Below are 15319 nucleotides of genomic sequence, written 5' to 3'. Positions count from 1 at the left end.
CAATTTTCTTTAACGTTTGTCTTTTTCTTCCCTTTTCATTTATAATTCTGTTGCATTATTAAGAAATGAGCTGCTTTTTTGTTAGCTGCATATTTAACAGCTTAGCAATTTTTTTAAAGCCATGTTTAAAAAATGGCTAGTCAGTTTTTTCTTCGCAGGGGGTACAATTTTTTAATCTTATAAATAGAACTCAGGAAAATAAATATGTGCCTCAATGTTTTTGTGCCATATTTTTAGGCCTTGTCAGAAAGTGTCACATCCGTCCAAGGTGGCTGTGTTGGGAAAGAGGGTTATGATGAGATCATCACATCAACATACTCAGGTTATATTTTTAATGTTTCAAAACATGGATTTATCATACATTTAACTGGAATAAAAGTAATTACAGTATTCAAAAGAATGGGTTAATGGAGTGAAACATTATTCCATTAGAAGAGTGGAATAATCTTAGTGACATAGTTCTTATCTAATCCTTCTAACATCTCTGAGGTTAGGAGAGCAATCCTAAAGCCCCTAGACCGCATCTGGGGAGCCACAGGATACTTCAGATTCCTGGACTCGAGGTCAGAGACACCACTCCAACTTTGGATCCAGGAATCCGCACTCTGCCCCATCCCCCTCACAGCTGGCGCAGAAAGAACTGCGCCGGCTGCCTCTCCAAGGTCAGGAACTCGAATTTGTAGAGGGGGCATTCTGGTGGATGGGGAGGGAAGGGGACTGGAGAGGCTAGTATACGAGGTATCCTGAGGCCTCTCCAGTCTTCTTCCCTCCCCTGCTGGAATGCCCCACCTAGATGGGCAAAAAAGCCCATCTAGTGAAAATGCGAAGTGGGAGGAATGGCAGAGGCCGCAAGTTTGGAGGCTGACGAGCATTTAAGGTGGAAGTCATAGGATTGCGCCCTAGGTTACGTTAAGAGATAATGGCTGGGTTCAGACATGATAACCCACACTCAAGAGTTGAGTATAGGTTGAGTATGGGTTTTTGTTGAACGGTGGGTTGTTGTTGAAATGTGGGTTATTGTGTTGTCTGAACACAGCTGTGATAAGAAACCATGGTTTTTTAACTATGACTAACCCACAGTTCACAACCCAACAACAAACCCTGGGATTTTTGTGGTTAACAAACCATGGCTTGTTAGTGTGTCTGGGTTCAGACAACATGATAACCCATGTTTCAACAACAACCCACGGTTCAACGACAGCTCACACTCAACCCACACTCAACGCTTGTTATTGTGTTGTCTAAACCCAGTCAATGACTTGCTGAAGGCCATCCTGTGAGTTTCATGGCTGAGTGAAGATCTGAATTTGGTTTTCTTAGCATGAATCCATCACAGTAAGTAACCACATATAAGCCTTAATAATGGAAATAAAGTCTTATGTCCCACTAGGGATATTTATTTATCCCTATTTTACAGCTCCCTTGTTAAAGTTCATACGCATTAGGAACTGAATATTTTAGGCTTGTCACTTCTTAAGCAATGCTATACATTGTGGAGCCTAGGGCTGTAATCCCACACACATTTACTTATACATAGTTCACATTGAACCCATGCATAACTAATGGAAGGACTGTACTCCGAATGTTTAAAAACTAGTTAATTGTAAAAAATATTTTAATTGGTTGACAGTCCAAGAATGACTAGATTCCATATATTTTTTCCTTTTCCTGACTAGAAGCCGTTGGAATCAGTCATGTTGATTGGCTGTCTAATGCGCTGAAGAACTAGTGTGTTTAAATGGCCATCACACCCTTTCCCCTTCATATCAATATACTATGCAGCAAAGCACCTTCTCTCTCTTAGGTTATGCAATGCCAACACAGGGTGGCAAAATTTAAGGGTATGTCTCTGTGAGTACTCTCACTTCACTATGGTACGTGTTAATCTCGATGCATGGGAAGCAATATCCTAGGAAGTTGGAAACCTGTGATTGATAAGTGGTTTCCCACATTTGTAGCACAGATTGGCAGGACATCAGGGAGGGTTGGTAATGGGTATCACTTAGTTTACAAAAACTCAGTATGTTAAATAATCCCCAAACATACCTTTATGCAAATGCACCCTTGGTCTTTTAATGTTGGCTGGGCTTCGCCAGAGTCAGCTATACATGAAATTAGATATGGAGGTTGTGTTCTCCAGCCTGGATTTCCTGAGGCCAGTAGCTTAAGCTAGGGAAGCTGGAGTCTGAAGTGCAGCAAGCAGAAGGTGCACTGCTATGTTGACCAGGCCTGGCCAATCCAGAGGCCTTATAGGACTGCCAGTTGCAGAGAGTGATGTTGCACATCCTTTTCTCTTGCGCCTGAAGGAGGAGGAGTTGAATCCTATACATAAACAGGCCATGCAGCTTAGTACACTAGGTCCCAGCCTTAGATCTAAGATTCCTGGTAGGAGCCCTTAATAGTAGTACACTTAATAGTAATGCCCTTTTGAGAATAACCTTCCTGGAACATTTTCACAGTTTTTCATATGCACCTTTTAGGGTGGGTGTCTGGTCTGACTACGGAGCCTATTCCTAGAGAATGTGGATCAGGGGATGGATTAAAGATGACTCATGAAATGCAGAACAAGGTTTTATCTTTAAGGTAACATAATTGTTTTATTAAAGTGCAAAAAAGGGACGAATACAATAATTTTGCTTTATCTTGGCACACGACTTGAGCACTTACCTAAGCTCACCAGCTGGCTAATAACTATATGCTTGGTAACTTGTCAGTTGACTTATAAACTGTGATAATCTTTGTGATAATGCAATGATTCATTACTGTATCTGAGCTTCAGTTATGCATTTCACGGCATCATTTGGTTTTCTGTAGGTTTTCCTGGAATTCTTACCTTTCTATTGTGAAATTGCTACTGTGCTAATGAAATACAAGTCTTCTTGTCTCTTTGAGATTTGAAATAGATCTCACAAATTACCATGCCTCTTTGATGGCACACAATGGCCTGGTTTGGATGGTCATTAAAGGCTTCATAAACCTTGGAATGAGTATTGAGGTCCAGATACCTCCCACTACCACTCCCCTTCTCCAGTCATATGGTGGCTTTGTCATGAAGATTCTGGATTATATTAAGAAGAGTTCCCTGTTATTTCCCAACTGGGCAACTCTGGCTTAATGCTAACAAACCAGGAAAATAAGCCAGGATGTGACTATTGAATTAAGAAGATGTTTCCACTTTTTTTTTGCCCATTGCTTTGTGCATTTTTAAGACAATATACAAGTTTTAGACATAAAGTCTAATGTTGTTGTTGTTCAGTCGCTCAGTCGTGTCCGACTCTTCGTGTCCCCATGGACGATAGCACACTGAAAATATTATAGCACTATTTTAACACATTATGCATTTTTCATCTGAATATGTGTCTTTATGGAACAAAACTTTGCTCATTAGAATTTAATTTCCAACATTATTTCTGATCTTTATTCTGCTTCTTTATGGAATAAAAGTGGAAAAGATAAAGATCTAAACTATTTTTCAGTCACACATTTATTATTACTCGTTTGAAGTTGTTTTAGATATATGTTCTCTTGTGTATAGTCTGTTTGTGTTTTTTTATGTAAATGGCTTTTAATCTCTGTATACTATATTTTTATTTTTTTTAATCTTTGTAAGCCTCTCATAGAGCTTTGGCTATTGGGTGATGCAGAAATGTAAATCATCATCATCATCTTGAGCAGCTTTAGGTGTGCTGTTTTATTGTTTTCCATAGGAATGAACTAGAACAGCTACAGATCAAGGTACTTCAAGAGCGTGAAAAATACCAGCAATCCTCTCAGTCGAGCACTGCTGTTTCAGCAGTCCCAACATTCAGTGTAAATGATAAGTTTACATTAAATAGAGATGATGCCAGCTACAGCCTTGTCCTAGAGGTCCAGGCAGCAATTGATACTGTCTTACTACAGGTGAGAGATTGTTTAAAGTAGCTTTGTAAACCTGGGCACTTGGAAACTTCTAATTTTATTTTTAAAATCCAAGAGTCTGTTTTAATATGGGTGCTCTGAAATGGAGGGTTCCTTGTGCTAATAATCAAAAGGCATTGTGCAGCTATTCCGTCTTTTCTTCCTTAATGGCTTTTTTTCCGGCAAGAAAAAAAAATGGAAGAAGCATAAGGAAAACACAAAAGAGCTACAAACAGAAGACATTGTCTGACTCCTGCCCAATCATTAATGACTTGTGCAACTGAAATAAAAACCTAATCTGGAAGCACCCCTTGTTTTCTCTGTGTCATACATATTTCTTAAAATTTCACTAAATAGAAAATCATTTTGAGATATGCATTAAATTTTTTATTGAAGTCAGTAGGATTTAAGGACAGAGTAAAATGTTTGGGATGTATTTCTCAACAAAATTTAGATGTGCCTAACTTTCTTTGGATACCCTTAGATTACAATCCAGCACCACTAATATATGCTTGTGTCCCATTTATTTCAAGGGAATTTAAGCACCTGTTAACTGAGTATAGGATTTCAGACTATATCTGTACGAAGGATTTGTCAATAATGTTTGTGACTTAGGCTTGCTTTTGTTACAGCAAGGATGGGAAATTTCTGGCCCTTCAGATATTTTGGGCTACAAGTCCCATCATCCATCAATATTGCCTATGCTAGCTAGGGCTGATGGGAATTGTAAGCTAAAACATCTGGAGGGTGACAAGTTGCCCACCCCCAGGTTACAGCCTATTCCCTTTTTCATATCTCCTTGTCATGCTCTTACAGGATATATACATTTTCCTTTATCATTGTGTGCATAACTGCTGGGCTATGTAGGATAACAGAATAGTTCTGTGGGAGGAGGTGGAAGGTGGATTGTTAAAGACTTTAAAAGCACCTAAAATGTTCTAAGTGCTGTACAGATATTAAAAGCTAAAACAGTCCCTGCTTACATGCTTACAATCTAATAAACTGCTTAGATATTTTATCATATTAAGTGGTATAGAAGTCTGTATGTATAAATAAAAATAATAGACTTGATATAAAAGGAGGAATGTAAATGGAAGAGGAAAGCAAGCATTAGAGCAGCTCCTATAGGCAGTAATCTAATATTTGTTTTACTGTAAGGTTTATAAAGCAACATAACTAACCTAAAGAGAGAAAGTGTATTCAAAATCACCATATATTTATCTTTCCTATTATCTGGGATTGTCTCCATAGTGTGATGTTCCAATAGACTTAAAGGATGTGGATAAAAATTCAGCAGTGGTTAGTGTTGTTGACTGTGAATCGGAGGTATGTAAAACCTTTTCTAGATAGTTTCAAATGCTATGCTGAAGATCAGTTTAATTTCATGGAGTGTGTTCCGATGGTATCAACCTTTAAAGGTACTTGATAGTAAAACAAGGGAGAACTTTGAACATTTAGGTTTTAAATAATAATAATCTGAAGGTATATGATGATTTCTGAAGCTAAGCAGGTCTGGCCTTATAATCTGCATGGATAGAAGGCCTCTCCGAGCATTTTGAAGGAAGAGTAAGCATAAATGTAGTAAATAAATACTAAGTAAAATGTATACATTGATGTGTCAGGGTGGAAACTGAGCCAATAGGACCCCAGAGCAGTTCTGATTCTGAGGAGGAACAGCAATCCATGGGAGAGGAGCTCGCTCATATCTCACAAGCACAGCAGCTGGCAGAGATTCCTCCTGCCAGCATTCCTGGGAGAGATAGTGACCCTGGCAGCGAGAGAGCGCTGGAGGGGGGCTTGCTGGACGCTCGGCTCCGACGCAGGGAGCGACGACAGATGGAAGGCATGGAAAGGAGGCGTAGCGCTCGTTTGGCGCGCAAGCAACGCTCACGTCCCGAGGACCCAAGGGAAAGAGTGAGGATCTCTCCCTAGCCCATAAGTTCAGGGTCTTCCTGTGATTCTCCTTCAAACGGGGACCAACTGCCTTACCTGGAGCTTAGGCTACTCTGCTATCTTTCCCCAGGGCTGTTCCTTGCTTAGTCGCTGGTGATTTGCATCTGAAAGAGTCATTAAGTTGTAAAAGGAATAAAGCCTTGGAAAGAAACCTTTTCGTCTGTGTCTTGAGTTGGCTATTGGAGGGGACTGTAAGAGGCAGCTAGGGCGCTCCTGACATGATGCATATCTGAACAGCCTGTATTACAACATTGTTGACTTATTTATTTTTGATCATATTTGTTTTTATTTGTGTGTCAACTTGCGCTGGGGGAATAATAATATAATAATGACAGGATAAAATATCTGAATAAATAAAAAGGATCACACTGTAATAGAATAATCCCATTTGTGTTTACATAGAAGTAAGTCCCACTATGTCCAGTGGTGCTTATTTCCTTGTTTGTCTGCATAGGTTTGCGGTAAACTATCACAGTTTATAATAAGATTTTTGAAACTGCTTCTTCATTTTTCACAAAATTTCTTGGTACCTTGGCTAATGTCAGTTTAATCTATGGGACATATAATACTTTTTCAATAATTAACATAAATGTAGGTTTTCAGCTTTGGAATGATTCACATTGTAGAGTTAACTGAATTGTTCTTGAACAATTTCTAGAACTAGATTTCTTTTAAGATTTGTAATTAAGAATATAAGGTACATTCTACTTGTAGAAAACAGTTCCCCTCTATTGTAACAGTTTCCAGAGGGATAGCTGTTTTAGTCTGTGTTGCTGCAAAAACAACAAAGAACCGTGTGGCAGCTTAAAAATTAACAAATTTATTATGGCATAAACATTTGTAGACTAGACTCCACTGCATCTGATATAGTGGACTTTAATTCACGAAATCTTGTACCATACTAAACTTGTTAGTCTTCGTGGTGCTATATCACTCATTGGATTGGATCCAGATTTAGGCAAATATAACTGAGCTGTAGCAGACATGCATGGCAGGCCCTCCAGCTCCCCACCCCCATACTATACACAATGTTGAAAGACCCTGCTGAATGGGGTGAGCGGAGGTGCAGGGGAAGGTCCCCCTGTCTGATTTTTGGAGATCCCCCCCCCACACCATAGCCCATCACATTCAGCAGGGTCCTCCAAAGCACTGTGTAGCATTTTCAGGGGGTTTAAGGGGCTGCTGTAGGGAGGAGGGGGTGTTCAAGTCTGCTTCAACCAACCCAGTCATACACGCCTAAATTTGTATCCGATCCTTCACTGTTTGTGGAGAAAACTGGTACTGCTAAAATGATGTAGACTGCTTTGGTTGTGAAAAAAATAAAATCCATCTCAATTTCTAAGCTTATTGCTTCTAATTCTCAATGTTCCACAGCCTAATGGCAACTTCCTCCTTGCCACATATCGGTGTCAAGTAAATACTACAAGGCTGGAGCTTAAGGTAAAATATAATATGATTTAAACATGTTCATTGATCCTGTTGTTGACACTGTGAACTTAAAAGCTAATTCAGAGGACAGTAGCCATAACAGTAAAGATCCTGGGAAGCAAGATCTGTCATATCGAAGGTCATATTATTAATCGAAGGTCATATTTTTGTATTTAAAAGAGAGACACACATGCATTAGTTTTGATTTTTGTAATTTTCGGATTGTATCCAATCGTAGTCTAACGCATTTCAGTTGGTCTACTCTAAGTAGGACTAGCATTGGATACAACTCACTGTAATCCAGTGGTGTCAGAAAGAAAAGTTTAGGAATAAGTTTTTAGTGCAGTAACATATGAGATGACAATCAGTTGAAGTAGAATGAGAACACAGTCATTTAATTTTAAGGGAAACAACTTTATTTTAAGTATTTTAATAGTGTAATAGTTTGACTTCTCCAGAACTCTTCATCAGGCTAGGCGGTACAAAAAACAGGATGGGGGAAGAAACAGAGAAGTCCCCAAATTTGTCTATTTTCATTTAAGTCTAAGTTACACATTTTATACTGGTGGCTAAATATCTGTATTGAAAATGTTAGAAAATTTTGTGTTTTTCTGGGTTAATATGTTAACCATTTTTTAGAACTGGAAGTTTCCAATATTAACATAAAATTAAAGTAAATTCACCTTTATTTTCCTCCTTCCCGGGACAGATTCTGTCAATTGAAGGTCGGTATGGGACACTGCAAGCATATGTAACTCCAAGGGTTCAGCCAAAAACCTGTCAAGTTCGGCAGTATCAGATTAAGCCACTTTCACTTCATCAGAGGACACATTGTATTGATCGTGACAGGTATTTTTGAAAACAACTGGCAAGTTTTAGTTTGATTATAGAGTTTGTTTGCATGACAAGTTTACTGCAGGCCAGTGTTGAACAGAAGTCTATTTAGCCAGAAGCTCACCTGTAACATCTGTAGTGAAAATACATGGGGCTGGATCCAGATCAACTTCCTCCAGTGGAGGAGCTTCTTCCTCTGAAAGGTGTTTTCTCTGATAGAGGAAACCTTCTGTCAGGAAGCTCCTCTGGATCCAGCCCATTTGAATTTTTGTAGATATTTCTAGAAGCTGTATTTGTATGGCTTATGCTGCACTTCTTCAGCGGGGCAGTGTCTTCCTGTTAAAACTTAACTAAGAGCAAAAAAGTATAACGATGGAATTTCCCATTATTTTAGCACTTGGTTGCAATGTTTGCAGAATTGCTCTTTGCTTGAGGCTTGAATGTTTCTCCCCTTCTGCCTTCGTGTGTGTCACTGGACCCAAAATGAAATTGAATCCCAAGCAAGTTCTAGTTCATGGGGTTTTGATTTTGTTCCTTGTGCAGCATGTGTATGTGCACTTGTGCTGCTTCACTGTAGTGAGGAAGAAGGACCTCTTTTAAATAGTGATTTCAAATCTTTGCTTAAAAAAAAAGTAAAGCTTTATTAATTTTCATGGAACTTGCTCCACATAAATGTGCCTAGCATCTGAATGGGAAGGAACCAAGACACTATTCTTATCTTGAATCCTGTTGCTGTAGGTACTTAAATTAACTTCCTGAGACAATCCCTTGAACATGATCCTGAATTGTTATGTCTTGCTTAGCACGGGAAAAGTTAGTTTGATAGATTTATTGCCCATTTCCAACTGTGTCCTCTTGGATCAAGCTGTGTTGTAATGATTGGTGGGTTTTAGGGAACTCTGCATAGGCTTACTGTACTATTGAAAACAAACATTTGTTTCTAACTTTTATCTACTTCAGCAGGATGACAATTACTTTGTTTTAACAAATACTTTTCTTGTTCAGACCCATGAATACATTGACCCTCAAAGGCCAGTTTAGCTTTGCCGAAGTTCACTCCTGGGTTGTGTTTTGCTTGCCTGAAGTTCCTGAAAAGACACCAGTGGGGGAGAGCATCAGTTTCTACTTTCAGAACACCTTTTTGGATACACAGCTTGAATGTACTTACCGGTAAAATGAAACACAATTACTGAAGCATGCTGGTTTATTTTGAAAGGTAGTAAATCAAATGCTAAAATGTAGATCTGAAAGGTAGTGTTTGTTCAGGAGATTGCATTAAAAATGTCCACAGCTTTTTCCTTTCACTTAAGCCGGTATGGTTTCTCTCTGGAGTTTTGTTTCTTTGGTACACCTCAGTTCTAAAAACCCTTTAGCGGGGAAAAGTCCTGTTGATTTTAATAGAACTTGCTTTAAAGTAAGGGTGTTAGGATTAGAGTGTTCTGAGCCTTCTCCAAGGTTTCCCAAATAAGTTGGGAAAGACTTTTCTTTAGTTAGGGTCTTGCAGAAAATGCAGACCCAGAGATAGTTTGAAAAGGCTTATTAGTTGTACTGTTTAGAATTATTTTTTTGTTCAGTTGTCCAAATATGTAGCTGGCAGAATATTTCTTGTGTAGGTATATGAGCAGAAGCAAAGGAGATGATTGCACTTTATTAAACTGCTGAAATTAGAGTTTGAACCTTGTAGAAGTAAAAATCGCACACATTGTTCTTTTAAACTGTATATTTCTGACATCCTTTATATAGGAAAGGGGAGGGATACTTCAAATCTGACAATATATCCACAATATCCATTCTAAAAGATGTGCTCTCTAAAGAAGCCACTAAAAGGAAAATTAATCTCAATATATCATGTGGTAAGGACTTTGTTTTCTATCTTGGGATATCACTGTGCGTATAAAATGTATTCCAAGTATTCAGTTGTTTTCTTGTGGTCTTCTTCTTCTAGATATAAATGAAGTGTCTGTAAACCACACCTTAAAGCTAATTCATCCAAAATTAGAATACCAGCTGATGTTGGCTAAAAAAGTTGAATTAATAGATGCTTTAAAAGTAAGTCTCTGGTGGTTGCAAAGTTACAAGAATTGCAGAGATGTGTAGAAGTTTTGCTTGTTTGTTGTGGAGTAGTTTTGCATGTTTGTAGGTTTTAAAAAATTGTTTCAAAACTGTAGATGTGCCACTGGATAAAGTGTAAGACCGGTATGTAACCAGTCCTGATACTGGAATACCAAATGCAGCTTGGGTTTATAAGGGAGGAGACATAATTAAGTGGTAGATCATATATTTTGCATGCAGAAGGTCCCCAGGTTTGATACTTGGCATCTCTTGATGAAAATGATCCAGGTAGTGAGCGATGTGAAAGATCTCTGCCAGAGACCCTGAATAGTCCGAACTAGTATAAGACAGCTTTCTGTTTTGTTTATTGCGTATATGTTCTGCAAAAGGTAACTAACAACAGAACAGTCACAGGTGCAAAAGTATCCTAGAATGCTGTTTTTCTGCTGCAAGCCTGACACAATATAAGTCAGTATCCAATTTGGTGCAGTCGCTAAATTCCTGGGAAAATAGGCCATCTAATGTTCTTGCTATTACGCTAATTTATTTTATTCAAAACATTTCTTGGCTGCCTTTCAGGGCAGAAGCCCTAAGCATAGTTTACACTAGCGCAACGTAATTTACATTTGTGATTGTGCCTTTTTGGCCCAATAACAACCACTCAAAAGCTCCCCCCCCCCCCAATATATTGCATTGCTGAAAAAGAATATTTGGGGTGGGGAACCAGGAATTATTTTTTGTGGGAAATAACTTGTGAGCTTTGTTCTAGTACTGATCACAAATTCCTGGGCTGAGCATGTACCCAGAGGCACCCTGTTCCTTAATTCTTTTCGTGTATGACTGCCTGCTTGAGCCACTATTTCACCTGGCTCTGTTGGACCTCAGGGTTCTAGTCAAACAAAGCAGATCCTGCAAGCCTGAACTGTGTCCTCCCTGGTGTAAATCATGCCAATAACAACGTGCAGAGGTAAATGATATAAAACTGAATAGATCATAACTTGTGAGAAGCTAGTTTTGACTTTATGGTTGTGAGAAAGGGCATTAATAGAAGGGAATCCACTACAGTTGGTGGTCAAAGGTAGAGTTTTATGAACATCACAGAGTAAAAGAGTGGTGATGTTCTCTGTCTTCTTCCTGCCCCCTACTGGATCCATACAGCTTTAAGCTTATGATATTCAACTTGTTTGTCAGGTTCAAGACTCCTTTAACAGTCTTAATATTGTATTAACATCCATTCAAGGAATTACAGGCTCATGAAGGAAACACAGACTTCTTGATTCCAGAATACCACAGCATTTTGGAGGAGGCAGAGCAGCTGCTCACAGAACACAAGAAACAACCTACATCTCTTGAAAGACTTTATGGTTGGTTCATTAACACAATTTCCCTCATTTTCTCTAGTATTAGTTTTCCTTGTTTTGAATAGTGATGTCTCAAAAACAGAAATGTGCTAGTCCTGCTGTTTACGCTAGGGCAGTGGATGGAAATACTCTGCAACATGGAGACTTCCATGCAGAAGCTCTGATGTGCACACGAAATATACATTCCCAAATACAATAGCTTATTTGCCCTTCATTTCAAACAAGGAAGCAGATCAGTGTTGTGTATTTTGTCATATGTAGATCTGCATTCTGAGTTAAAATTAATGTAGAAGCCTGTACAGTCCAGATGGGCTGTATGATAATTTGGATGAGAGTGATAATTAATTTCAACCCTTAGGTGTGATTCTGTAGCTTCCATGGCCTTGTTGCCACCATCCCCAGTATTACTGTGCTTGTGCAGTGCCACAAGGAGGATGAACACATCTAAGGATATAGATTATACATTAGGGACAAACTGAAATAAAAACAAATTTACAGTGGCTACTGGTGCATACAAATGTACCAGTAAATCTGTGAAAATACTGGATAGAGAGCAAATTCCATTGAACAAATGCCAAACTTGCCATTGATTTCAGTGGTTCTACAATACGCTTGTATATTCTAAGAATTCTGACATATGGAGCTCCATTTCACTAGATGTTCTATCCACGCTGCATGTGATGCAACCATCCTAAGGTTAATACTTGCCATTAACTCAAAGACTTACTAAAACAACCACAGTCTTGTATAAAAAAATGTTTTAAGTTTAACAAAAACCAGGACAACTAAAACGAGTTTTAGTAAAATAATACTAAAATAATAAAAATAAAAATAATACTGTTCTGTTTTTTTCAAATTTTCAGGTATGATTACAGATTTATTCATAGATAAATTTAAATTCAAAGGTACTAATGTGAAAACCAAAGTTCCTCTTCTCCTGGAAATTTTGGGAAGCTATGATCAAAACTCATTGCTTGCCTTTTTTGATAGCGCCGCCTAAACTGCAAGAACTGAAACAACTCTCTAAAAAGAAGATAGGGGATGAAGACCAGGAAAATTGGATCTTAATTCACATAACTTTGTACATATGTTATGATACCTTTATTTTTATTGAATTTAGTGGATTTGAGAGGTGCTTATATTTATTAGGCATTGTTTTTAAAAAAATGACTGATGTCAGGGCAATACCACATATGAAATTATATGCAAGATTTTTTGCTGAATGATGGGTGGAATAGCTAGCAAAATTTGCAGTGAAATCAAGTATATATATACTTCAAATATGTTTTATATAAAGCTGTTTAGGTAAGAAAGTGGAAAACATTCCCAATGCATTAGCTTTTAAAGAATCTAATTTTGAGTTCTAATTTTGGATTCTAATTTAATCTATGCAATGAGGAAAATAGGAAGCTTGAAGATCATGAATCTATAGCTGTATTAAATTGTGTACAATACTTTCTGTACATGGCAGAGCAATCCTATTATCCTGCTACTCCAGCAGGCCATATAGGCTACTGCAGCATCGGCATAACTTAGTCCATATCTTATACCCACCTAGCACAGGTCAGGAAAGGGAAAACATGAAAAGCACACAATAGAGCAACAGCCACAGAAACCATAGCAACACCGCCAGTGTCCACCAATCATGGCCTGATGCCCCATGTCAGCCAGCCATGGAAGGAGCCAATCTGTTCACAGCAACATAGCAATACCCCTGTGATATCTCCCCACTCCATCTTGCAAACAACACACAATCTGCCAGGCACTGAGTGTATACAGTACTATATATCGTGTAGATTATAGACAATTATGAATATAGGAAGAAAATAAGTGACTAATTTATTGAAAATATAACAATGGTTCTATTCAAATGCATAATCCCTTACATAAATAAAATTTCTAAAAGGTTATGTGTATAAGGGTGCAATCCTATGCAAGTTTAGACAGAAAAAAGGCCTACAACTCCCAGCATGACCCAGCCAGCATAGCCAACTGGGGCATCCTGGGAGTTGTAGGCTTTTTTTTCTGTCTAAACTAGCATACGATTGCACCCTAAGTCTCTGAAACATTGTGATATAGTGAGCATCAATGTCAGAAAATGATGCTGGCATTTGGGGGGGAAAGAGCTATATTGCTCACCACCATTCATATCACACGCAATAGATGCTTGTGATACTTGAATGTAGCCACACGCCTGTTGAGATGTAACGTATGAACTATCTAGAATAACTGTTATTTTCCAGTTTGAAAAATACAGTGCTGAGGAAATGCAATACCAGTTGCACATTTCACTTTGCTTTATTGTATTCTATTAAATATTTGTATTGTATTTTATATTTTTAACTTTCTATGGCATTTTAGTGTTTAACTGTTCATAATCCGCCCGGAGAACATTGGTTATTGGACAAATTAGAAAAGAAATAAATAGTGAGTGTCTGGAAATAGTTTTAAACAGATGTGGATGGTCTGAATTTTAATGGTTATGATGGAAATACAAGGAGGAACTATAAAGATAAAGCAAGTAATAAATGCAGAAATACTTAATTGGTAGTTTAGACTGCTGAACTTTAGCAAAAACACTAAGAACAAAGTTTGAAAACAATGCCCCTGGGCCAGAGGAAGTGAAGGAATCAGAAGTGGAATAAGGAGGAGATGGGGGCTATCTTAGAATTGGATAGGGGATACCCAGGTTTGGTAAAATCACAGCTGACGCTTTTGGGTAAAAACCTGGAAAAATAGTTTCTGCGGAAGGTTGCACCACTACAAAGGAAAAATTACATCTGTACTGAGAAGTGCACCTGTAGGCAGCATTGAATCCCATTTTTCTTCCAAGGGTTTTAGGGAAGCATATGTGGGATTAATACATTTTATTCCAACACTAGTTCTGTAAAGTGAGTTAGGCTGAGAGACTGACTTCTCCAAGACGACCCACTAAGCTTCACAGCTGACCCAGATGCTGTCACTGATTCAAGTGCATCATCTGTTCAGGGCAGAGGCCACTAGGGACCAGACCTGTTCCCCACACAGATTGATTCGAAGTACACAGAGAGCACACATAATGGCTAGAATCTCACATGCGCATGTCGGTTTTGCAGCTTCCCATGCTTTGTGAAAAGCCCCTTCAAAAGCAGGGTCCCTCTAGAGCTGTACCCCATGAGGGCTTGGTTGACTATTCAGAAAGGCTGCGGGGTGCACCAGGCATTAACCCATGATTTGCCACCATTACGTGCAAACAGCCTCATTGTGCATCTTACTTTTTCCAAAGCTGGGTCACAGGCAAAAGACTACAATCGCTCTTCCTGCAAAGAGAACTCTAAGACAGGCTTTGGCAAAACACTCTCTTTACCCAGGTGTTCACTTAGGTACAAGCTAAATTTAGGAGAATAGTACTATGAGGTGTTTAAAGGAAATGCTGTACCAAAGGCGGTTATTATTCACCTTGGTGGAAGATGGGATTAAAGAGCCCTTTGCTTGTGGTTCAGTTTATGGGGAAATGAGTGTATAGTACTTGATTGTAAAAGATGGCCCCTATTAAAAATCAGTTACTGAGCCAGGTTCTGTTTGCTGCACAATGATGGAGAAATTTGGCAGCATTATACACCATGATTCTGACACTGTTGGTTGTGTTCATCTAATTCTATTCTAATAGGAAAACAACATAGACAATGCAAAGGAAAAGAAAAAGCATCCTTTTTATTAGACTACAGTTCTATTAGAGTTGTCAGAGCCAACCCAGAAGAAGCTGTGGTAGACCATGGATCTTGTGAAAAAGCTCTGTCATCAAGTGTTAAGTA

General features: G+C 38.6%; 1 protein-coding gene across 2 annotated transcripts in view; it reads left to right on the top strand.

The window, feature by feature from the left end:
- The window catches only part of BBS7 (Bardet-Biedl syndrome 7), a 41479-nt gene extending 27627 nt beyond the window's left edge, over window positions 1-13852 (top strand). Inside the window, exons 9-19 of one of the 2 annotated variants that reach the window (XM_084855947.1) lie at window positions 238-322; window positions 2481-2583; window positions 3708-3900; window positions 5149-5223; window positions 7225-7290; window positions 7988-8127; window positions 9118-9282; window positions 9856-9965; window positions 10058-10161; window positions 11405-11528; window positions 12389-13852. In XM_084855947.1, the coding sequence (XP_084712073.1) occupies window positions 238-322; window positions 2481-2583; window positions 3708-3900; window positions 5149-5223; window positions 7225-7290; window positions 7988-8127; window positions 9118-9282; window positions 9856-9965; window positions 10058-10161; window positions 11405-11528; window positions 12389-12525 (1302 nt within the window). In that variant the 3' untranslated portion in view covers window positions 12526-13852. The remainder of the gene's footprint in view (window positions 1-237; window positions 323-2480; window positions 2584-3707; window positions 3901-5148; window positions 5224-7224; window positions 7291-7987; window positions 8128-9117; window positions 9283-9855; window positions 9966-10057; window positions 10162-11404; window positions 11529-12388) is intronic. The other variant, XM_084855948.1, reaches the window with a different exon arrangement.
- The last annotated feature ends 1467 nt before the right edge of the window (window positions 13853-15319 follow it).

This window comes from Heloderma suspectum, chromosome 5, assembly GCF_057233095.1.
Source record: "Heloderma suspectum isolate Gila_16-S chromosome 5, 16-S_ref, whole genome shotgun sequence".
In the NCBI taxonomy this organism is placed as follows: domain Eukaryota; kingdom Metazoa; phylum Chordata; class Lepidosauria; order Squamata; family Helodermatidae; genus Heloderma; species Heloderma suspectum.
The sequence above is the reverse complement of the archived record's forward strand: the minus strand, read 5'-3'. Positions and strand labels throughout refer to the sequence as shown.